General features: G+C 37.5%; 1 protein-coding gene across 1 annotated transcript; it reads right to left on the bottom strand.

Annotated features, from left to right (window-relative positions):
* Window positions 1-3,551: 3,551 nt before the first annotated feature.
* Window positions 3,552-8,119, bottom strand: LOC130937192 (protein FRIGIDA-ESSENTIAL 1). Its single transcript, XM_057867065.1, has 6 exons — window positions 7,588-8,119; window positions 5,666-6,476; window positions 5,386-5,591; window positions 5,271-5,302; window positions 4,054-5,184; window positions 3,552-3,915 (listed from the first exon to the last, which is right to left on the bottom strand). The coding sequence occupies exons 1-6, from the start codon at window positions 7,997-7,999 to the stop codon at window positions 3,886-3,888; spliced, it is 2,622 nt and encodes an 873-aa protein (XP_057723048.1). The 5' UTR covers window positions 8,000-8,119; the 3' UTR covers window positions 3,552-3,885.
* Between the last annotated feature and the right edge of the window lie 17,484 nt (window positions 8,120-25,603).

Below are 25,603 nucleotides of genomic sequence, written 5' to 3' on the forward strand. Positions count from 1 at the left end.
TTTACATAGTGAATCAACCATCAACAATAAATATCGCAAAAACCCCAGTTGAGCCATTAAGAAAACCTGCTTAGCATGCTGCATATTCTAAGGTACTTTCCATAAATGTTCAGATGCATGAAATCCTAACAGCATGAACCCTGCTAGAGACAATAGTGATATCTCCGTTTTCTTAAAATATCATCAAATACCTTGCATCATATTTTGCAAATTAAAAATTACTTAGATGACCTCTTAAGATTGAATTTTAAGTTCCTTTTATTTATAGGAAGTTTCTTTAATTAATTAGGGTTTAGGAGTCTAATCTTACTGTAAATAGGAATAGTGCTTCATATTTTGTATTACACCATATGCATCAAAATATATCATGTTAATGTATCTTGATATCATTCAGACTTTAAAAGTTTTTGTTCCCTTTGCTCTTCCTTTTGGTACCTAAGACTCATGATCTCAACATGGCATTCAGACAGAACCTCCATGCATGTTTTCGAAATGCAACTTCCTACAAGATAGGCTCTTTTAATTTTCCTTGGACATTCAGACTCCTTGGCTCCATGTTAGCCGAGTTCTTATATGATGTCCATAGTGTATTTTTTCTGTAAAAGGACAATGCTATCTTTAAATTTTGCCACTTCTATGCCAAGGAAGTAATGAAATCTGTCAAGGTCTTTGCTTTAGAAATGGTGATATAGATTGTTAAAGACAAGTTATATCATCAGTACCTGCTAGTTCAGTAATGACAATATCAACATACACAATCAGATATGTGCATTTTCAAGGAGTATGACAGTAAAACATAGAGTAATCTAATCTAATTCACTCTGGCTCATGCCAAACGATTGAACCACAATGGAGAATCAACCAAACCAAGCTCAAAGGGATGCTTAAGACTACAGAATGATTCGCAAAGCTGATGAAAATCCACATGGCAGCCATGGCAAGACAGAGATGAACAGATGTCATCTTGACCATAAGAGAGAAAGTAGTACAGCCCTGGAAACTGAGCGAGTTCTTGTGGCAAACAATAGTGCCAGTCAGACCAACTTTCACAGTATATATCCGCCGACAACCAACCACAGGTTTTTCCTAGTGGCAGTTCCCATGCACCTCTGTACTGAGGTGCACATATTTCATCAAGGATAGCTTGTCTCCACTAGGGATGAGACAAGGCTTCTCCTGGAGATTTAGGAATAAACATAAAAGAGAAACAAGCAAAATGAAAGAGACAGACACTAGCAACTTAATGAGAAAAATCATTACAGATATAATACCTTTATGGAGAGCAATAAAGAAGGGTAGACTCAGGATGCAGAACCAAAGCCACCTAGGGACTAAGCGCTAGAGGGGAGTCCGTAGGTTGCTCCATACTTGGTGGCAGTTTAGGCTCAAACTTAACAGGTGGTTGGGTGGCTAGCTTGGGAAGTGGCTAGGACTAAGGACAACGACGATAAAGTGAAGTAAAGGGGGAGGTAGGGTCAGGTAGGGTGTTGAGCTGGGAGAAAGTGGGGTAGGGAGCAGGAGACTTAGGCACGGGCTGTGGGGGCAAATCTTCAATGATGGGTGTTGGGGGAAGGGGGTAAGAGAACCCAAAGAAAGGAACACTGTCAGAATATGATCAACGTAGACAAACACTAAGTAGGAGGACAGCCATAAACCCTTGTGCAACCTATCATTCCCAAGGAAGACACATCAGAGGAGCCAAACATAAAGTTTCTCAAAACATTGGGCAAGGTTATGGACAAAACATGTGGATCCAAGGACACAATGGAGAGATCGCATGGGTGTATGTGAAAACAACACTGTGTAAGGTGACTGGCTACCTAAAACTGATGAAGACATGCGATGAATGAGATTATACGCAGAAAGGATACCCCCTCCCCCCCCCCCCCCCCCTCCCCTTCTCCCACCACCACCACAACAACAAACATAAAACAAAACCTAGATAAAACATGGGAGCAAAGAAAAGTCCAAGTTGTTTTAATTAGGTGGTCATTTTTACACTCAGCAAGATTTTGTTGAGGTGTATAAGTGCAGGATGTATGATGAAGGACACTATATGAGGCCATAAAACTTTGAAATTGATAAGACAACTATTCTATTGCATTGTCACTACACAAGGTGAATATATAATTTGTAAAAAATGAAAACAACTCGCACTGACTTCTCATTAGAAATGACCAAGTACAATGAGAATAATCATTAATAAAGGTAACAATACTTGAAACCCAAAGTAAAGCAGTACCACTAGAAACCCAAATATCAAAATGAACTAAAGCTGGAGATGACAATGCGCAATGCAGTGAGTGGCAGCCATGTAGAGTGTAATACTTATCTATGGTACGGCGCAAACGGCAGAAATAATCACGTTTTAGTCATTCATGTCCCAAATTACAGTGGAAGAACAACCCCGACCACAACTCTATGAGATAAGCAGAAGTATCAATTTGAGGATTGTGTAATAGCAAACTCGAGGATGCTTGACAGAAATCAAAGCAAAAATGACAAAACTGGAGGGGACCACAAAATTAAATGATGGGCGAAAAATACTCAACAAGCAAACCATACAGATCCAGAAGCATAAAGCATGTGCTCCACTACTCCAACTTTTTTATTGGAGTTACAGCAGGAGGTAGTAACTTGTTGAAATCATGGAAAGCACCATGAATCTTACCCAAGTAAGCAGACATAGGAATGAGTTGTTAACGACCAATGATGTTCATGAAGTTCTAAAAAACCTCATGTAAGTGTTGGGTGTCATTGGTAGAGCCTTAGCTTGTGTCCAAATGGCTTCAGAAGTGACATGCATGGAAAATTTTTTTTCAAGGGTGTAGATAGAGGTTTTGATCATATTATAGAGCTGAGAATCAACCTTAACCAACTAACGATACCTGATTTCAGCAATGTCATTAAGCATAGTGAGAGCCAAAGTTTAATGTCCCATACCAAGTTTTGTAATTGTTGTCATCTAGCTTGTCAATGGCAGAAGGGACAATGGCTAACTGATGGAGGCAGTAGGATTAGCTTTGGAGTCTGTCTTGGTGATTGCAACAGACATTTGGGAGGAACACAGATAAAAATAGGGGTAAAAAAGGAAATTCAAGAAATGTGTTTGATAAAAAATGATCTTCTGGGGAAAGAGAACGAAATCCAAAATGCTAACACCAAGGTGACACTGACATAATCGATGGTGGAAAACACCAGCAAACAAACCCACACATGTTGGCAGAAGGGGAGACGCTTGGCAAACAATGAACTAAATGTGGAGATGAGGCGGTGCATGGTGTCGCGGTCTGTGGGGTAGTGCTATGCTTGACAAGAGTTGACGTTGCATTCAATTGCTGGATACAACCACAAGGAGGTGTCAAACTACAGCAGCAAAACAGTTTAGCAGAAGATGATCTGGCAATCAAACTGTCCATCCTGACTGCACGGACCAAATTCTATTTCTCTCTAGACTCTAGAAGAGGAAAGAAATGTTTTATGAATTCCGGGTGACTCAGCTACACAGCAAGGTCTAATTTATATAGACTAGAAGAAGCAAACATAAAAAATTACAAAATATCACAATTAACTATCATTTCCCAACAGATTTTGTATTATCTGCAGATTCTAACAATAAGTACGGAAATGTTTTAATATATCATCTAATGAAAATGAGGCATCCTTATAAACCATGAAATTCTAACATATGAAACAAACAAGTCTACTTCAGAATGCAACAAGCAAGAAAAGCATGATATATATTTCAAACAAACATCTTAGAAAATTCAAAACATTCCAAATCAACCTTTACTATGAAACAGATAGCCTCAAGCAGAAGTTTTGAATTTAGTATCAGCCAAACTGATAAGAAACTGTACAACAAAGGTGTTTGGGCCTAGCATATCAAGACTTGCCAAATTTGTTGATATATCCCTGCAAATAAAAGATACTTCTATCAAATGGAAGACATCACAAAAAAATGTCAAAGTAATTCCAAAGTTGAATCATAAACAACAACAACAACAACAACAAAGATGAATCATAAACAATGTCATAGAAAAGGACACTTACATTGACCATCTTTGCAATTTTTCCTCGATACAAAGAAACATATTGCTTAGTAGCATCTATAGTGGTTGGAATTTGCTGAGGCTCTAAGGTGCTGAGTATCTTGTCAACTGATCTTTTAACTATCAAGATATGTGCATCCTTACTAAGACGGCCCTCGTGCCAAGATGGTTTTAACAACTCTTTCACCAAGTCAACAAGAGCTGCACGAAAGTGTCTCATTGCTTTGGAATCCTTCTGCACACTGCAGTCAGTCTGCAAATCGGCATCTGTATCATTAATTTTCTTATCCCTATCTACTCTCTTCTTGTGCGCTGATCCTTCACCATGATGTTTGGCATCATGTTCAGTCCATTCTCTGTCTGATTTTGTAACATCTTTCCCCATGCCGATTTTACCATTGGAGTAGTTCATACAAGTCCCTGAGGTTATTTCCATTTCAGTTGCATGACAATCTTTTTCATGAGGAACCAAATTTTTGTTTGGTTGGTTCTCACCAAATCTATTATGAGAAGATACGGAACTTTTCTCATCATTAAAATCAGACATATGTTTCCCAACTACAGCTGAATCGCCATATTTCAGCACCTGTGATGAAGCCTGGATGGATGATCCATGAATTAAGAGGGAAGCTTTCAAAGACCCATCTCCTATATTTGGTATCTCAATGCTATCTCGAAGAGGGTCATACAGGTCTCCCAGAGATGATACATTCATTGACGTAATGAAAAATGATGGTCGAAATGGCACAGAAGGTTCCCAATCATAAGAACATATTTTTGATATATATGCGGCAGAGTGTATTGGAATCCTAGATGAACCAACCGACGGCACCTCCTCCCGCTCTGAGCCAGAGAAAGCAGATCTAGAGGCATTATATTCTTTGTCACTATTCAAAAGTTTCTGAGTAACAAAGCTCAACTTAGGTGAACGACTCAAAACTGCAGAAGTATATCCATTGTACATATGATGGTTTTGAGCTATACTCAATCCCTCTGCATGATTTGAATAGGATGAGAGATTTGTGTTGAAATATTTGCTTGTAAATCTACTCTCTGGAAACAAGATGTCCCTCAACTGGTACTTATTTTTTTCTTGACAAGGATGCCAGTCTGAGATTTCTTCTTGGTCATTCTGCATACACGTTATACTCAAAGGGATTCAGAAGAATGCAAATATATACCTTACAGCGAAGCAGTAAGTGGTACTGGAGTACTAACCGTCCTGGTTCTTTTGATATTGTCCCTGGTACCTGCAAGAAAATATTTTTTATTTGAAATATGTTTAGAATGTAGAGTTAATGAACAACTTGAATATACAGGTGATATCACATACCTTCTTCTAATTCCAGTTCTCTCTTCTGCTTTGCTTTATCCAAGTCCCCCTGAGTCTCCTGGCCAGTATCCTTTGCAGAATCTTTTATATGAAGAAAGCTACAGGAATTACCTCTGATGCACCACCCTTTAGCAAAAAAGGCACATATAATTCCCTGGTGTTTGTTTCCATCCTTCATCTCAGTATTCGAAGACGGAACTATAGTCCTACCATCAAAAGCAGTTAATTAGAAAAACCTGACGGTTAAAATTCTACTAATTAAAAGGCATTGCTAACAGACCTTGATTTGATTTGTTTTACATCATCCTTTGATTCTACTTCCAATGGTACAGTTCTTTTCAAGGAATTCTGACTGCCATTGGCACTCCCAACAAAGGCATCCGTTTGAGGAAGGCCAATAGCGATGTCTTTTCCAATGTTACTAGACAACTTGGTGGCCCCAGAATCCATATCCTTAACACCACCTAAATCAGCTTTGCTATCGTTACTTGGTTCATTGCACCCTCCAACATTATATGTTAGTTGAACAATTCCAGTATTTGCACCATCAACATCTAAAACTTGACTTTTGCCATCATCTGCTGGGGCCAAGTCTTTAACTGATTTGGGATGACAAGAATTTGAAATTTTTGGAGTTGGGAAAACTTGTTCCTTTTTCAAAGCTAGCGTGTCAGATGAAGGAGCAGAAACAACACATGCTTTGAGAATGACACAATTCTCTTCTTTGGAACACAGACTAGGAGAAGGCTTTATTACAGAGTTTTCTGCCATGGTAGAAGCTGGCCTCAAGTCCCCCCCTAGTCCCTCAGATTTCATCTGTTGGCTGGAGTCTAAAACTTGACTTTTGCCATCTTCAGCGGAAGCAAAATCATTTACTGATTTGGGATGACTTGAAATTTCGCATGTTGCGTGAACCTCTTCCTTTTTAAAACTTAGTTCCTCAGATGAAGGACTAGATACTTTGAGAATGGCATGATTCTCTTCATTGGATGGCATACTAGGAGACGACATTACTATAGGGTTTTCCGCCATAGTATAAGTTGGCCTCAAGTTCCTCTCTTGTACTTCAGATTCCATTTGTTGGCATGAATCTACAAAAGAAAATAAAAACTTAATCCAAAAATTATTTCTTTCAAAACTGGAGAATCATTCCTCCAAATTAAATATTTCATCAGACAATAGACCAAATTATGTTATCAGCCTCAACACAAACTATGAAAGTCTGTACTAAGGTATAAAACAGCTATCAGATAAAAACACCAACAATGATATTTGACAAGAAGATTTGTGCCAAAGATATGTCATCACAGAATTCTCATAGAGAATAGCAGCACCCTTCACAGAATTATGTTATGTTTAATACTTCCATATATTTATTGAATATTGCACAAGCCAATCAAAAATATTGGTTTGGATCCAACTCTATCTGCGCACGAATTCGCCTCGAAAAAATGTGCTTCGGCTCAAACCGGCAAGGTATACTTCTCAGCCCTAATTAGCATATATTTCCTCTAGGACCCGTTGTTTCCTTTTCCTCTCCATTATCAAACACAAATTTCCTTATAATGAAATCAATCCGGCCCAATAACTAGCTCAAAAGGATTCGTTCAGACCAATGGAGTAACATAATAAAGCTACACTTACAATTGGAATGCCAGCCACAATCAACCTTGCAGGCCACAGCATTAATGATCAAAACCACCACCACATAAAGGCCCATATAAGATACCCTCCCTGGACTGGGGAGGGCATATTCAGCTTCAGGCTGTTTGCACCGGGTTGTGTACAACAAGGTTCAGTGATCATATGCTGGGTTTTCATCACTGGAATTGAAAAATCTTTTTAGCCAGACAACTTTTTTAATTTTATTTTTGCAATACAACAGTATGAAGGAGAATGATCATGGTGAATGGAGACTGGACCTTATTCTGAAGGACCAGAATAATAAGACCTTGAGCCTAGCCTAACAAAACAACCACCAAGCCTGAGGAGCATCCACAAGAAATCTTATCCAGAACAACCCCTCCCCCAACACATAAACACACAGAGAAACCAAATAAAACAAGTAAAATCAACATCACACTTGATATAGAAACCGACATAAATCAACAGAAATATTATAGGGCATGATCATGTAAAGCAGCACCATTGCATCAAAAGTACTCAGCATAAAATTGAGAACTAATGTTGAATTGGGAAAACCTATGCGATCGTTGTCGGCATCGGATACAGAATCTGAGGCGTAGCCTTTATCATCACCGTCGGTTTCTTCTTCTTCCTCCTCTTCCTCCTCCTCCTCCTCTTCTTCTTCTTCTTCTTCCCCTACCTCCTCTGGCTCCTCTTCTTCTTCCTCTACCTCCTCCTCTTCTTCTCCTTCTTCTACCTCTTCTTCTACCTCTTCCTCTACCTCTACCTCTACCTCTTCTTCCTCCTCTTCCTCTTCCTCTTCCTGTACATCTTCTTCTTCTTCTTCTTCCTCCTCTTCCTCTCCTTCTTCTTCTACTTCTTCTTCTTCTTCTTCCTCCTCTACCTCCTCTTCTACTTCTTCTTCTACTTCTTCTTCTTCTTCTTCCTCTGGATCGTCGTTACCTTGATCGACGGATGGGGGGGACATTGGAACGGAAAAGATGCGTTAATTATTTGATGAAGTTAGATAAGTAATCAGAATCAGAATCAGAGCAACAATTAGAAACGACAAAAGATATGGCATGAAAATGTCGTTACGAATTAAGATGCACACACTACTTCTTAAACGCCATTATAGCACGGACCTACTACGTATATAAGCTTTTTTTTTACAAAAAAAAATCTAAATAAATTGGCTCAAGTTCAACAAAAATAATCCTCACATTAAAATGTGTGTAAATAAGCACTTTTAAAACTATCAAATAGCGCAAATCATTGTTGTCAAACTCGCGACAAGTTTAATTAGTGAAATCTGAGTTAACTTTGACATAAACTCGTTTTTGAATAGATTCGAATAAATTCGGTCAAACTCGCAAATTTATTCATGAGTTAGTAAATTTGTTTTGGTTAGTCTTTTTCACCAAAACGGCACCGTTTTAGGCCAAAAAAAAGGAAGAAAGGCAACAACCTAACCCTAAACGGCTAAATCCCTCACTTTACTCACATTCACTCTCTTCTCCAAGCCCTCTTCGCCTTCGCGTTTCGTTGTCCATCCCTCGCCGTCATCCATTCCTCACTGCCGTCCACTGTTTGCCATTCTCGAAAACACCATTCTCTCGCTCTCACTCTCTCATTCGGCTCGACACTGTCTCACTCCCTAGTCTGCATTAAAGAACGTGGACTCGTGGAGTCTCTGTTGTCCGCCACGCTGTCGTCGCTCGTCGTGTCCTCTACTGGACATCACGCTTCTGCCGTTCGTTCTGTCAGGTGGCAGCCCGTCGCTTGTCTGCACAGCACAACACAGCAACATCAGTGTCAGCTGAGCCTACTCCATTCAGCCATTGAGATTTAGCCTTCAGGTATGTTTAAAAGAAAAATAGTTTCTAAATTAATGCATTTGGTAGTTGTTAATTGTTAGTGTGAGTTTAATCTATTTTGAATTGCTGCATTTTTGTAATTTGTAGTTGTTACTTCTTATTTGTTAGTGTTAGTTAGTTGTTATTAAATCTGAATGTATGAGAATTTGTTGTTATTGAATCTAAAGTTCTTCTATAGCTTTCTTTTCTGTATTCAAGAGCAGATCTTGTTACTTATTTGTATTTCTTTGTTCTTCTATTTGATGCCAAATAATTAAGCTTTACCTTCTCTAGCCATGGGAAAAAAATTGTCAGGTGCTTGTATTTACTGCTTTAATTTTCTAGAAATGTATTATGCATTGTGGTATCTTGTAGTTTTTAGTCTTGGTGTTTAGGTGTTATTTCCATTATGTCCTTTTCTATTGCTCAGCACAATGCTATGCAATTAAAATTTTTATTTTCTTTATATTGTGCACTCTGTCAGCTTTAACTTATAAGTTCATAGTTACAGCTCACTTGTAAAGTAGTTATTATATCTTAAATTCGAATTCGTAGTTGTTACTTCTTATTTGTTAGTGTTAGTTAGTTGTTATTGAATCTGAATGTCTGAAATGTGAATTTATTAACTTTGTTAACAAGGATAATTGAATAATTTTGCTTAATTATTTAGTTTGTACTTTATTGATTTGTTGATTTAGGGACAAAAATATAAAATGTCTGAGAATGTTGGTTCAAGGACATGTGAATCATGATGATTTTGTTGGCCGTGTCGAACCTGAACTTGAAAGAAATGATGTTTATGATGAAGATAGTGAAGATGATGATATTGATGCCATGAAAGATAAAGATATTGGAGGATTTCAGTTTGACTTTTAGTCTATTAGAATATTTAATTGTTGCTTTGTTGTTTTCTTTTTTTTTTTGGTTGTGTTATATGAAGCTTTGATTGTGTGACTGTATGTTTTATGTTGAACTAGATGCATACTTATGAAGAATTTGAATGTATGTTCTAGAGTACTTGTTATAATTGTAGTATTATGTTAATTTATTATGTATTTTAATGTTAAAATTGTTAAGTTTGAATGCCTATATTGAGTAAATATATATTATACACGATATATATATTTCATACAAAAAATTAATAACAAGTAAACTCGTACGAGTCTAGGTCAGCTTCACGAGTTTACCTAGACTTGCGAGTTTAACAACCTTGGCGCGGACGTCATTATAAAAATAGTTCTTCTCCCTGGACCAAAGCTCAAAATTCAAACAACGATCAAAATCTCTCAAAATCGTTGTGAAAAGTCAAAGAAGTTTCAAAGCTGAAATCGAAATCTTCACCAACAAACACTAAAAAAAAAAAAAAGACAAAAGATTATTGACGGTAATATTCACTAATCTTGCAATTTTATTACTTTTCTCTTTTTCATTCTGATTGTAAAATGCTACATAGTTATATTGCAATTTTTTTTTTGTATTATTGCATTACTGTTCTCATTATACGCTTCATTTGGTAATAACTGTGTTAGGTCTGTGTAAAAATATTACGTATTGTTTGTTGTATAATTTAACCTATATTTACATGTGTTTGAGGGATTTGAATGTGGTACATGTATGAGTTTTGCATGTTTCGAAATGAATTTGTCTGTATTGCTTCTAATATCATTGTATTCATGTTTGTGTTTTGGTGTATTTTGTTTGTACTTAAGTGTACTTGGCTTGTCTTTCTATGTATTTCATCAAAATTAAAGTGTACTTAGTACTGTTGTATTTTTTATACTGTAACTAGACAACAAAATATTGTCCTTGTACTTCTTATGTTATTATGTACATATTTGAGTAATTTGTAACTATTTTTGTCCATTATCAAGAATTTTGTTCATCAATTTCTTATAACAAACCATAGAATTTTATTCTAGTACTTCTAGTATCATTTTATGCATGTTTGATTCAATTGCATGTCTTTTTGATCTCACATTGTATGATGTCATAAAAAAATAATAGCAGTGTGTTTGGTTTGTGTTTTGATGTATTTAGTTTGTCTTTTGATGTATTAACCTTTTTTTATTCCTTATAGAAAAAATGGCACCAAATGTAGCACTAAAATATAATGTAAGCATATATATGTTTGAACAACTCAATCTATTTTGTATAAGTATAATTTATTTACATGATTCTCATTTATTTACAGAAAAATCATGATTTGAGATGTTCCACAAGATCAATCCATGATAAATTCCAAAACATGAACGAGGACAAGAAAGCAATTATTCGAGAACTGTAATTTGGTGGTTTGATGCATATTCCTACCATAAATGTGTCACATAAGCCATTAAAATAATTGGCATATTTATTTGATCTGACCCATAATAAATTGGACACACGGTATGGTATAATCAACACCACCCAAGAAAATATAGCAGCTGCCCTTGGCTTGACTTAGCTGGTAAGATCTATTTCCAAATCTGAAAATGAGTAAAATTTTAAAACTATCATTGTAATTCTATCTTTATTTTTTCGTCAAAATTTAGTAAGTGTTTTTTTCAATGTATTTTGCAAATTTAGTAAGTTTTTTGTCAGTGTATTTTGCGAAATTTATTGTGTTCATTTGCTTAAAGATTGTTTGCTTTTCCAGAACTGAATCCAGAAAAAGAAAACAAGTTGTTAAGGACTCATTGTCACAAAAAGAAACTGAATCTGATAATGAGTAAGATTCAGAAACTATCATTGTAAATGCTATGCTTGTCAATTTTCGATGTATTTTGACAATTTTACTGTGTTTTTTCCTGATGATTATTTGCTTTTTCAAAATGCAGCAAAAAACTACTAGTATTCTAGAAACTGGGCTTTGATGAGCGGATATTTTATACGCTTTTTGGGGGTAATTTCATGTAGATTTTAGCATGTTTTAATTAGTTTTTAGTTAAATATTATTAGTTTTTAGGCAAAAATCATATTTCTGGACTTTACTATGAGTTTGTGTGTTTTTCTGAGATTTCAGGTATTTTCTAGCTGAAATTGAGGGAGCTGAGCAAAAATCTGAGTTAGGCTGAAAAAGGACTGCTGATGCTGTTGGATCCTGACCTCCCTGCACTCAAAATGGATTTTCTGGAGCTACAGGAGTCCAATTGGCGCGCTCTCAACGGTGTTGGAAAGTAGACATTCAGGACTTTCCATCAATATATAATAGTCCATACTTTACGCTAAGATAGATGACGTAACTTGGCGTTGAACGCCAAGTACATGCTGCTGTCTGGAGTTAAACGCCAGAAACACGTCATGATCCGGAGTTGAACGCCCAAAACACGTTATAACTTGGAGTTCAACTCCAAGAAAAGCCTCAACTCGTGGATAGCTTTAGTCTCAGTCCCAGCACACACCAAGTGGGCCCCATAAGTGGATTTATGCACCAATTATCTTAGTTTACTCATTTTCTGTAAACCTAGGTTACTAGTTTACTATTTAAACAACTTTTAGAAACTTATTTTGTATCTCATGACATTTTCAGATCTGAATTTTATACACTTTGACGGCATGAGTCTCTAAACTCCATTGTTGGGGGTGAGGAGCTCTGCAGCGTCTCGATGAATTAATGCAATTGGTTCTATTTCACTCAAACGTGTGTATGGTTCGATCTAAGATGTTTATTCGCGCTTAATTATGAAGGAGGTGATGATCCGTGACACTCATCACCTCCCTCCATCCATGAACGTGTGCCTGACAAACACCTCCGTTCTACATCAGACTGAATGAGCTTCTCTTAGATTCCTTAATCAGAATCTCCGCGGTATAAGCTAGAATTGATGGCGGCCACTCTTGAGAATCCGGAAGGTCTAAACCTTGTCTGTGGTATTCCGAGTAGGATTCAAGGATTGAATGGCTGTGACGCGCTTCAAACTCGCGATTGCTGGGCGTGATGACAAATGCAAAAGGATCAATGGATCCTATTCCAACATGATCGAGAACCAACAACTGATTAGCCGTGCTGTGACAGAGCACCTGGACCGTTTTCACTGAGAGGATGGGAGGTAGCCACTGACAATGGTGACACCCTACATACAGCTTGCCGTAGACGTGCTTTACAAACAATTGAGTTGAATATTACATTGCAGAAATTCAGAGGACAAAGCATCTCCAAAACTCCAACATATTTCTCATTACTGCACAACAAGTAACGATTTTATTCTCTTTTATTTTTCCAATCTAATAATTCCAACTGATAATTTTAATTAATATCCTGACTAAGATTAATAAAATAAACATAGCTTGCTTCAAACCAATAATCTCCGTGGGATCGACCCTTACTCACGTAAGGTATTACTTGGACGACCCAGTGCACTTGCTGGTTAGTTGTACGGATTGCAAATTCGTGCACCAAGTTTTTGGCGCCGTTGCCGGGGATTATTCGAGTTTGAACAACTAAAGGTTTATTTTATTTCTTAGATTAGGAATAATTTATTTTTATTGTCATAGAGTCATTAAATTCTGATAGGATAGTTTCTTTTCAAAATTTTCTTTTCAAAAATATTATTTTTCTTAATTAATTGTCAATTTTTCATGAGTCTAGTGTCTTGTTCTAAGTTTAGTGTCAATTGCATGCTTTTCCTTGTCTCTTAATTTTTTTCGAATTGCATGTTCTTGTTTTTCCTTGATCTTCAAGTTGTTCTTGTTTATCTTTCTTGTTGATCTTGAGTTTTTCTTGTTTTGTGTCTTTTCTTGTTTCACTTGTGTTCTTTTTAAAGTATTAATTTTCCAAAAGGAATATACCTATTCAGAACAAGTGTTACATTTACTCCCAACTGGCTAGAGTATTGATTTATATTCTTGATGATTAGGCACCAGTTCTTTTGAAAATCTTTTTCAAAAATAAATTTTCTTGATTTAATCTTGTGCCAAACTTTAAGTTTGGTGTTTTCTTGTTAATCTTTTCATAATTTTCGAAAATTTTATTAAAGTTTTCTAAAAATTTTAAGTTTGGTGTTCTTCCTTTTTGGTGTTCTTGTGAATCTTCAAGGTGTTCTTGAGTTTTTCTTGTGTCTTGATCTTAAAATTTTTAAGTTTGATGTTCCTTGGTGTTTTCCCTCCAAAAATTTTCGAAAATAAGGAGCATTAGATCTAAAAATTTTAAGTCTTGTGTCTTTTATGTGTTTTTCTCTTTCATCATAAAATTCAAAATTAAAAAAATATCTTTTCTAACTAATTTTAAAACTACATTTTCGAAATTTTTATATAAAATTCAGATTTCAATTTCAAATTTTTTCGAAAAATTTTCACAAAATATTTTCAAATTTTTTTTATATATTCCATTTTTATTTATTCCACATCTATAAAATAAATAATATCAACATACATATCATCTCCCTTATTCCATCATGGAACTAAGTGGAAATGAACAGTCCAGGAGGACTCTGGGGTCATATGCTAACCCCACTACTGCTTCATATGGGAGTAGTATATGTATACCCTCCATGGGAGTTAGTAGCTTTGAGTTGAATCCTCAGCTCATTATCATGGTGCAGCAAAACTGCCAGTATTCCGGTCTTCCACATGAAGAACCTACAGAGTTTCTAGCATAATTTTTGCAAATTGCTGACACAGTACATGATAAGGAAGTAGATCAGGATGTCTACAGATTATTACTGTTTCCATTTGCTGTAAAAGATCAAGCTAAGAGGTGGTTAAATAACCAACCTAAAAACAGCATAAAAACATGGAAACAGCTGTCAGAAAAATTCCTGAATCACTATTTCCCTCCAAAACAGATGACACAGCTAAGGCTAAGCATCCAAGGCTTCAAACAAGGAGATAATGAATCCCTTTATGATGCCTGGGAGAGATACAGAGAGATGCTAAGAAAATGCCCCTCTGAAATGTTTTCAGAATGGGTGCAATTAGACATCTTCTACTATGGGCTTACAGAAAAAGCTCAGATTTCCCTAGACCACTCAGCTGGTGGATCTATACATATGAGAAAAACAATTGAAGAAGCTCAAGAGCTTATTGATACAGTTGCCAGAAACCAGCATCTATACCTAAGCAGTGAATCTTCCATGAAAGAAGAAGCTAAAACAGTAACTGCTGAACTCATTCCTGTAGATCAGGCTAATGAATTCAATCAGCAGCTGGACTTTCTAACCCAGCAACTAGCCGAATTCAAGGAAATACTACAGGAAACAAGAATGGCTAACAGGAATATGGAAGTACAATTAAAGCAAACAGAAAAGCAACTATCAAAACAAATAGCAGAAGAATGCCAAGCAGTTCAATTAAGAAGTGGAAAAACATTAAACACTTCACTTCAAAACAGCAAAAAGCCAAGAAATGAACAAATGGCTACTCAAAATCCCTCTGAGGACAATCAGAGCCCAGAGAGGAATAATGCTGGCGCTGAACGCCCAGCCCATGCTCATTCCTGGCGTTCAACGCCAGAAACAAGCATGAATCCGGCGTTGAACGCCCAAAGGGAGCATGGTTCTGGCGTTCAGACGCCAGTAACAAATAAGGAGGTGGCGTCTAACACCACTCCAGCTTCCACCCCTGGCATTCAAATGCCAGTGGGGGATCAGTCACATACAAGTGCTGATAACAACCCTTCTAAAAAGGCTTCCCAACCCACTTCTGTAGGTAATAAACCTGCAGCAACTAAGGTTGAGGAATACAAAGCCAAAATGCCTTATCCTCAAAAACTCCGTCAAGCGGAACAGGATAAGCAATTTGCCCGCTTTGCAGACTATCTCAGGACTCTTGAAATAAAGATTCCGTTTGCAGAAGCACTTGAGCAAATACCCTCTTATGCTAAGTTCATGAAAGAGATCTTAAGTCATAAGAAGGATTGGAGGGAAACTGAAAAGGTTTACCTTACTGAAGAATGCAGTGCAGTCATTCTGAAAAACTTACCTGAGAAGCTTAAAGATCCTGGGAGCTTTATGATACCATGCACATTAGAGGGTACTTGTACCAAGCAAGCTCTATGTGACCTTGGGGCAAGTATCAACCTAATACCTGCATCTATTATCACAAAGCTTGGTTTGACTGAAGAGGTCAAACCAACCCGGATATGTCTTCAACTTGCTGATGACTCCATTAAATACCCATCAGGCGTAATTGAAGACATGATTGTCAAGGTTGGGCCATTCGCCTTCCCTACTGACTTTGTGGTGCTGGAAATGGAGGAGCACAAGAGTGCAACTCTCATTCTAGGAAGACCTTTCCTAGCAACTGGCCGAACCCTCATTGACGTCCAAAAAGGGGAAGTAACCTTGAGAGTCAATGAGGAGGAGTTCAAGTTGAATGTTGTCAAGGCCATGCAACATCCAGACACCCCAAATGACTGCATGAGTGTTGATGTTATTGACTCTCTGGTAAGAGAGGTCAAGATGGATGAGAGTCTCGAATCAGAGCTAGAGAACATCTTTAAAGATGTTCAGCCAGATCTGGAGGAATCAGAGAGAATAATAGAACCTCTGAAAATCCCTCAGGAAGAGGAGAAACCTCCCAAACTTGAACTCAAACCATTACCACCATCCCTGAAATATGTATTTCTGGGAGAAGGTGATACCTTTCCTGTAATCATAAGCTCTACCTTAGAGCCACAGGAAGAGGAAGCACTAATTAAAGTGCTAAGGACACACAAAGCAGCTCTTGGGTGGTCCATCAGTGATCTTAAGGGCATTAGCCCAGCCAGATGCATGCACAAGATCTTACTGGAGGGTGACGCCAAGCCAGTGGTTCAACCACAAAGGCGGCTGAATCCAGCCATGAAGGAAGTAGTGCAGAAAGAGGTTACTAAGTTACTAGAGGCTGGGATTATTTATCCTATTTCTGATAGCCCCTGGGTAAGCCCTGTCCAAGTCGTCCCTAAGAAAGGTGGCATGACAGTGGTTCACAATGAAAAAAATGAACTGGTTCCTACAAGAACAGTTACAGGGTGGCGTATGTGTATTGATTACAGAAGGCTCAATACAGCCACCAGAAAGGATCACTTTCCTTTACCATTCATAGACCAGATGCTAGAAAGACTAGCAGGTCATGAATACTACTGCTTCCTGGATGGATATTCAGGTTATAATCAAATTGCAGTAGACCCCCAGGATCAAGAGAAAACGGCATTCACATGTCCATCTGGAGTATTTGCATACAGAAGGATGCCATTTGGCCTGTGCAATGCACCTGCAACCTTTCAGAGGTGCATGCTCTCAATTTTCTCTGATATGGTGAAAAAATTTCTAGAAGTCTTCATGGATGACTTTTCAGTGTTTGGAGACTCATTCAGCTCCTGCCTTAACCATCTAGCACTTGTTCTAAAGAGATGCCAAGAGACTAACCTGGTTTTAAACTGGGAAAAGTGTCACTTTATGGTGACTGAAGGAATTGTCCTTGGGCACAAAATCTCGAACAAGGGAATAGAGGTGGATCAAGCTAAGGTAGAGGTAATTGAAAAATTACCACCACCAACCAATGTTAAGGCAATCAGAAGCTTTCTGGGGCATGCAGGATTCTATAGGAGGTTTATAAAGGATTTTTCAAAATTGCCAACCTCTAAGCAACCTGCTAGCTGCTGAGACGCCATTTATCTTTGATAAAGAGTGTCTGCAGGCATTTGAGACTCTGAAAGCTAAATTGGTCTCAGCACCAATCATCTCTGCACCAAACTGGGCATTGCCATTTGAACTAATGTGTGATGCCAGTGACCATGCCATTGGTGCAGTGTTGGGACAAAGGCATGACAAGCTTCTGCACGTCATTTACTATGCCAGTCGTGTTCTAAATGATGCCCAGAAGAACTACACAACCACGGAAAAAGAGCTACTTGCAGTGGTTTACGCCATTGACAAGTTTAGATCCTACTTAATAGGATCAAAAGTGATTGTGTATACTAATCATGCTGCTCTTAAATATCTACTCACAAAGCAGGATTCAAAACCCAGACTTATAAGATGGGTGTTGCTTCTGCAAGAGTTTGATATAGAAAGAGTTTGATATAGAAATAAGAGACAGAAAAGGGACAGAGAATCAGGTAGCAGACCACCTGTCCCGAATAGAACCAGTAGAAGGGGCGTCCCTCCCTTTCACTGAGATCTCTGAAACCTTTCCTGACGAGCAACTCTTTGCCATCCAGGAAGTGCCATGGTTTGCAGACATTGCAAACTACAAGGCAGTAAGATTCATACCCAAAGAGTACAGTAGGCAACAAACAAAGAAATTGATCACAGATGCAAAGTACTATCTTTGGGATGAACCATATCTCTTCAAGAGATGTGCAGACGGAGTAATCCGTAGATGTGTGCCTAAAGAAGAAGCATAGAAGATCCTATGGCACTGCCATGGATCACAATATGGAGGACATTTTGGAAGTGAGCGAACAGCCACAAGAGTCCTCCAAAGTGGCTTTTACTGGCCTACTCTCTATAAAGATTCCCGAGTGTTTGTGCTTAATTGTGACAGTTGCCAAAGATCTGGCAATCTACCTCACAGTTATGCCATGCCTCAACAAGGGATCTTGGAGATTGAGTTGTTTGATGTATGGGACATTGACTTCATGGGACCTTTCCCACCATCATACTCAAATACTTATATTCTGGTGGCAGTGGATTATGTATTCAAATGGGTGGAGGCTATTGCAACCCCCACTAATGACACTAAAACAGTGTTAAAATTCCTCCAGAAATACATCTTCAGCAGATTTGGTACCCCTAGAGTATTAATCAGTGATGGGGGCACTCATTTCTGCAATAAACAGCTTTATTCTGCTTTGGTTCGTTATGGAGTTAGCCACAGGGTAGCTACTCCATATCACCCACAGACCAATGGGCAAGCTGAAGTCTCAAATAGAGAACTCAAAAGAATCCTGGAACGGATTGTAATTAACCGTAGAAGGGATTGGGCAAGAAACTTGGATGATGTTCTGTGGGCATACAGAACAGCATTCAAGACCCCTATAGGGACCTCTCCATACCAGCTTGTATATGGAAAGGCATGTCACTTGCCAGTGGAACTGGAACATAAGGCCTACTGGGCAACCAGATTCCTGAACCTTGATGCCAAGTTAGCTGGAGAAAAACGATTACTTCAGTTAAATGAGCTAGAGGGATTTAGACTCAATGCTTTCGAGAATGCAAAAATTTACAAGGAGAAAGCAAAAAGATGGCATGATAAGAAATTGTCATCCAGAGTCTTTGAGCCAGGGCAGAAAGTTCTGCTATTTAATTCTAGGCTCAAATTATTCCCTGGGAAATTAAAATCCCGGTGGAGAGGTCCATATGTGATTACAAGTGTATCACCACATGGATACGTAGAGCTTCAGGATAATGACTCTAACAAAAAGTTCATTGTTAATGGACAAAGAATTAAACATTATCTTGAAAGTAACTTCGAGCAAGAATGCTCAAAACTGAGACTTGATTAGAGCTCAGTGGTAGTCCAGCTAAAGACAATAAAGAAGCGCTTGCTGGGAGGCAACCCAGCCATTTACAAAGTTTATTTACTAATTAAATAAATTTCCTCTTTTTTACAGGTATGTGTCTAAGTATCTTCAAAGGGTAAAAATAGCAATTGATTGAATTCACAGAGTTACAGAGAAATTTGGAAGCTCACTGGCGTGAAAAAGCCAGTAAGAAACATTTTAGGCGTTAAACGCCAGAAAGGAGCATCTTCTAGGCGTTGAACGCCAGAAAGAAGCACCTTCTGGGCGTTTAACGCCAGATTGTTAGCATCCTGGGCGTTCAGAAAAACGCCCAGTGAAAGAAGCATCAGCTGGGCGTTGAACGCCCAGGAGAAGCAGCATTTGGGCGTTAAACGCCCAAAACATGCATTGTTTGGGCGTTTAACGCCAAGATGGTGGGGAGGAGGTAAAATTCGTTTTTCTTTACAATTTTTCTAAATTTTTATGTTTCAATTCATGATTTCTTGCATAAACATGTTTCAAAATGTCATCCTTCAAAATCAAATTAGTTTTCTAAGAACCCTAATTTCTAAAATCCCTTTTTCAAAAATATCAAATATGTCTTAATCCATAAAGACAAATTGTTTTCCAATCCAATCCCACTTTTCTAAGTTTTTCAAAACTCAATTATCTTTTTTTAAAATCTTTTTTTTAAATTAAAAATTCAGATTTATCTTTTTAAATATCATTCATATCTTTCTCTTTAAACTATATCTTTGTTTTATCATATCTATCTTTTATAAATCATATCTTCTATCTTATCTTTTTCTTATTTTCGAAATTTCCCACCCCCTCCCTATATATTGAATTCGGTGCCCCTCTCATCATCACCATGCCACACTTGCTCTCCTCCTATTCCTCTCCTTTCTTCTCTTTTGCTTGAGGACAAGCAAAGCTCTAAGTTTGGTGTGTTTATCCGTGATCACAAAAACATACTCATTAAGATCATGGCTCCTAAAGGAAAACAACTCACCCCAAGAGGCAAGAAAGAAAATACTCCAAAGCCACTTTGGAATCAAGGGAAGTTCTTAACTAAAGAACATTCAGACCATTACTACAAAATAATGAGTCACAGATCAGTGATCCCGGAAGTCAAATTTGATCTGAAGGAAGATGAATATCCGGAGATCCAAGAGCAAATTCGAAACAGGAACTGGGAAATTCTAGCCAATCCTGAAACAAAAGTGGGAAGGAACATGGTTCAGGAGTTCTATGCTAATTTATGGCAGACAGACAGGCAAAGAATAATTGGAGCTGCTCTCTATGACCATCGGACCTTAGTCAGAGGAAAGATTGTTCATACCCATCCTGACAAGATCAGGGAGATATTTAAGCTTCCTCAACTGAAAGATGACCCAGACTCCTTTAATAGGAGAATGATGAGGGTAAATAAAGGTCTGGACAAGATTCTAGAGGATATATGCACCCCTGAAGCCAGGTGGACCACCAGCACGACTGGCATCCCAAATCAACTCAAAAGAGAAGATCTAAAACCAGTAGCCAGAGGCTGGCTGGATTTCATTGGGCGTTCCATATTGCCCACCAGCAACCGTTCTGAAGTTACCATTAAAAGAGCAGTAATAATTCACTGCATCATGTTGGGAAAAGAAGTAGAAGTCCATCAACTGATCTCATGTGAACTATACAAAATAGCAAACAGGAATTCCAAGGATGCCAGATTGGCCTATCCAAGCTTAATTTCTATGCTCTGCAAAGATGCCGGAGTGAAGATGGGAATAACAGAGTATATCTCAGTTGAGGCCAATCACTAGAATATCATGGACAGACAACAGCTGCAGGATGATTCAAACAAAGAAGCACAGGAAGTCCTCCCAGAACTTCCTCAATTCGAATATTGGGAACATCTTGAGGCTTCTATTTCCAAATTGCAAGAAGCTATGGACCAAATAAAGGAAGAACAGAACAATCAAAGTAGCATGCTTTGCAAATTGCTTAAGGAACAGGAAGAGCAAGGGCGTGATCTTAGGGAGCTGAAGCGCCAAAAATTAATCCTTGAAAAGCACCCCACAGATTAGAGGAACATCTACTTCTCAAAACAACAGGTTTTGGGTTCCAATTTTTAGCTTTATCTCTGTGATAGTGTTTTTTATAGAAATTTACCTTAGGAGATATATATAGTAGTAGTAGTAGTAGCAGTAGTATATTAGTATATCTATTCTGGTTTTATTCCCAATTAAATTATAATTTATTTTTCATCATCATCAAGCATGAATAAAATAGTAGATAATTAAATAAAGAAGTAATTTTTCTTTTTCGAGTTCTTAATAATAAAAATTATAATTAACTATGTGGTGGCAATACTTTTTGTTCTCTGAATGAATGCTTGAACAGTGCATAATTTGTATTTTGAATTTGATGAATATTGGCTCCTGAAAGAATGAGGATCACGAAAAATACTATTGATGATCTGAAAAATCATGAATTTGATTCTTGAAGCAAGAAAAAGCAGTAAAAAAAAAAGGATCCAAGGCTTTGAGCATCAGTGGATAGGAGGGCCCAAGAAAATAAAATCCAGGCCTAAGCGGCTAAATCAAGCTGTCCCTAACCATGTGCTTGTGGCATGAAGGTCCAAGTGAAAAGCTTGAGACTGAGTGGTTAAAGTCATGATCCAAAGCAAAAGAGTGTGCTTAAGAGCTCTGGACACCTCTAACTGGGGACTTTAGCAAAGCTGAGTCACAATCTGAAAAGGTTCACCCAGTCATGTGTCTGTGGTTTATGTATCCGGTGGTAATACTGGAAAATAAAGTGCTTAGGGCCACGGCCAAGACTCATAAAATAACTGTGTTCAAGAATCAGCACACTACACTAGGAGAATCAATAGTACTATCTGAATTCTGAGTTCCTAAGGATGCCAATCATTCTGAATTTCAAAGGATAAAGGGGGATGCCAAAACTGTTCAGAAACAAAAAGCTACAAGTCCCGCTCATCTATAAGAATCTGAGCTCCATTCAAAACTCTTAAATATTGTTACTTCTTAAATTCTTTTCATCCTATTTCATTTATCTAGTTGCTTGAGGACAAGCAACAGTTTAAGTTTGGTGTTGTGATGAGCGGATATTTTATACGCTTTTTGGGGGTAATTTCATGTAGATTTTAGCATGTTTTAATTAGTTTTTAGTTAAATATTATTAGTTTTTAGGCAAAAATCATATTTCTGGACTTTACTATGAGTTTGTGTGTTTTTCTGTGATTTCAGGTATTTTCTGGCTGAAATTGAGGGAGCTGAGCAAAAATCTGAGTTAGGCTGAAAAAGGACTGCTGATGCTGTTGGATCCTGAACTCCCTGCACTCGAAATGGATTTTCTGGAGCTATTGAAGTCCAATTGGCACGCTCTCAACGGCGTTGGAAAGTAGACATCCAGGGCTTTCCAGCAATATTTAATAGTCCATACTTTGCGCTAAGATAGACGACGTAACATGGCGTTGAACGCCAAGTACATGCTGCTGTCTGGAGTTAAACGCCAGAAACACGTCATGATCCGGAGTTGAACGCCCAAAACACGTTATAACTTGGAGTTCAACTCCAAGAAAAGCCTCAGCTCGTGGATAGCTTTAGTCTCAGTCCCAGCACACACCAAGTGGGCCCCAGAAGTGGATTTATGCACCAATTATCTTAGTTTACTCATTTTCTGTAAACCTAGGTTACTAGTTTACTATTTAAACAACTTTTAGAAACTTATTTTGTATCTCATGACATTTTCAGATCTGAATTTTATACACTTTGACGGCATGAGTCTCTAAACTCCATTGTTGGGGGTGAGGAGCTCTGCAGCGTCTCGATGAATTAATGCAATTGTTTCTATTTCACTCAAACGTGTGTATGGTCCGATCTAAGATGTTTATTCGCGCTTAATTATGAAGGAGGTGATGATCCGTGACACTCATCACCTCCCTCCATCCATGAACGTGTGCCTGACAAACACCTCTGTTCTACATCAGACTGAATGAGCTTCTCTTAGATTCCTTAATCAGAATCTCTGCGGTATAAGCTAGAATTGATGGCGGCCACTCTTGAGAATCCGGAAGGTCTAAACCTTGTCTGTGGTATTCCGAGTAGGATTCAAGGATTGAATGGCTGTGACGCGCTTCAAACTCCGCGATTGCTGGGTGATGACAAACGCAAAAGGATCAATGGATCCTATTCCAACATGATCGAGAACCAACAACTGATTAGCCGTGCTGTGACAGAGCACCTGGACCGTTTTCACTGAGAGGATGGGAGGTAGCCACTGACAATGGTGACACCCTACATACAGCTTGCCGTAGACGTGCTTTACAAACAATTGAGTTGAATATTACATTGCAGAAATTCAGAGGACAAAGCATCTCCAAAACTCCAACATATTTCTCATTACTGCACAACAAGTAACAATTTTATTCTCTTTTATTTTTCCAATCTAATAATTCCAACTGATAATTTTAATTAATATCCTGACTAAGATTAATAAAATAACATAGCTTGCTTCAAACCAATAATCTCCGTGGATCGACCCTTACTCACGTAAGGTATTACTTGGACGACCTAGTGCACTTGCTGGTTAGTTGTACGGATTGCAAATTCGTGCACCAAGTTTTTGGCGCCGTTGCCGGGGATTATTCGAGTTTGAACAACTAAAGGTTTATTTTATTTCTTAGATTAGGATATTTATTTTTATTGTCATAGAGTCATTAAATTCTGATAGGATAGTTTCTTTTCAAAATTTTCTTTCAAAAATATATTTTTCTTAATTAATTGTCAATTTTCATGAGTCTAGTGTCTTGTTCTAAGTTTAGTGTCAATTGCATGCTTTTCCTTGTCTCTTAATTTTTTTTCGAATTGCATGTTCTTGTTTTTCCTTGATCTTCAAGTTGTTCTTGTTTATCTTTCTTGTTGATCTTGAGTTTTCTTGTTTTGTGTCTTTTCTGTTTCACTTGTGTTCTTTTTAAAGCATTAATTTTCCAAAAGGAATACCTATTCAGAACAAGTGTTACATTTACTCCCAACTGGCTAGAGTATTGATTTATATTCTTGATGATTGGGCACCAGTTCTTTTGAAAATCTTTTTCAAAATAAATTTTCTTGATTTAATCTTGTGCCAAACTTTAAGTTTGGTGTTTTCTTGTTAATCTTTTCATATTTTCGAAAATTTTATTAAAGTTTTCTAAAAATTTAAGTTTGGTGTTCTTCCTTTTGGTGTTCTTGTGAATCTTCAAGGTGTTCTTGAGTTTTTCTTGTGTCTTGATCTTAAATTTTTAAGTTTGATGTTCCTTGGTGTTTTCCCTCCAAAATTTTCGAAAATAAGGAGCATTAGATCTAAAAATTTTAAGTCTTGTGTCTTTTATGTGTTTTTCTCTTTCATCATAAAATTCAAAATTAAAAAAAAATATCTTTTCTAACTAATTTTAAAACTACATTTTCGAAATTTTTATATAAAATTCAGATTTCAATTTCAAATTTTTTCGAAAATTTTCACAAAATATTTTCAAATTTTTTTATATATCCATTTTTATTTATTCCACATCTATAAAATAAATAATATCAACATACATATCATCTCCCTTATTCCATCATGGAACTAAGTGGAAATGAACAGTCCAGGAGGACTCTGGGGTCATGCTAACCCCACTACTGCTTCATATGGGAGTAGTATCGTATACCCTCCATGGGAGTTAGTAGCTTTGAGTTGAATCCTCAGCTCATTATCATGGTGCAGCAAAACTGCCAGTATTCTGGTCTTCCACAGGAAGAACCTACAGAGTTTCTGGCATAATTTTTGCAAATTGCTGACACAGTACATGATAAGGAAGTAGATCAGATGTCTACAGATTATTACTGTTTCTATTTGCTGTAAAAGATCAAGCTAAGAGGTGGTTAAATAACCAACCTAAAAATAGCATAAAAACATGGAAACAGCTGTCAGAAAAATTCTTGAATCACTATTTCCCTCCAAAACGGATGACACAGCTAAGGCTAAGCATCCAAGGCTTCAAACAAGGAGATAATGAATCCCTTTATGATGCCTGGAGAGATACAGAGAGATGCTAAGAAAATGCCCCTCTGAAATATTTTCAGAATGGGTGCAATTAGACATCTTACTATGGGCTTACAGAAAAAGCTCAGATTTCCCTAGACCACTCAGCTGGTGGATCTATACATATGAGAAAACAATTGAAGAAGCTCAAGAGCTTATTGATACAGTTGCCAGAAACCAGCATCTATACCTAAGCAGTGAATCTTCCATGAAAGAAGAAGCTAAACAATAACTGCTGAACTCATTCCTGTAGATCAGGCTA

The sequence above is a fragment of the Arachis stenosperma genome, chromosome 1, assembly GCF_014773155.1.
Source record: "Arachis stenosperma cultivar V10309 chromosome 1, arast.V10309.gnm1.PFL2, whole genome shotgun sequence".
NCBI classification, from domain to species: domain Eukaryota; kingdom Viridiplantae; phylum Streptophyta; class Magnoliopsida; order Fabales; family Fabaceae; genus Arachis; species Arachis stenosperma.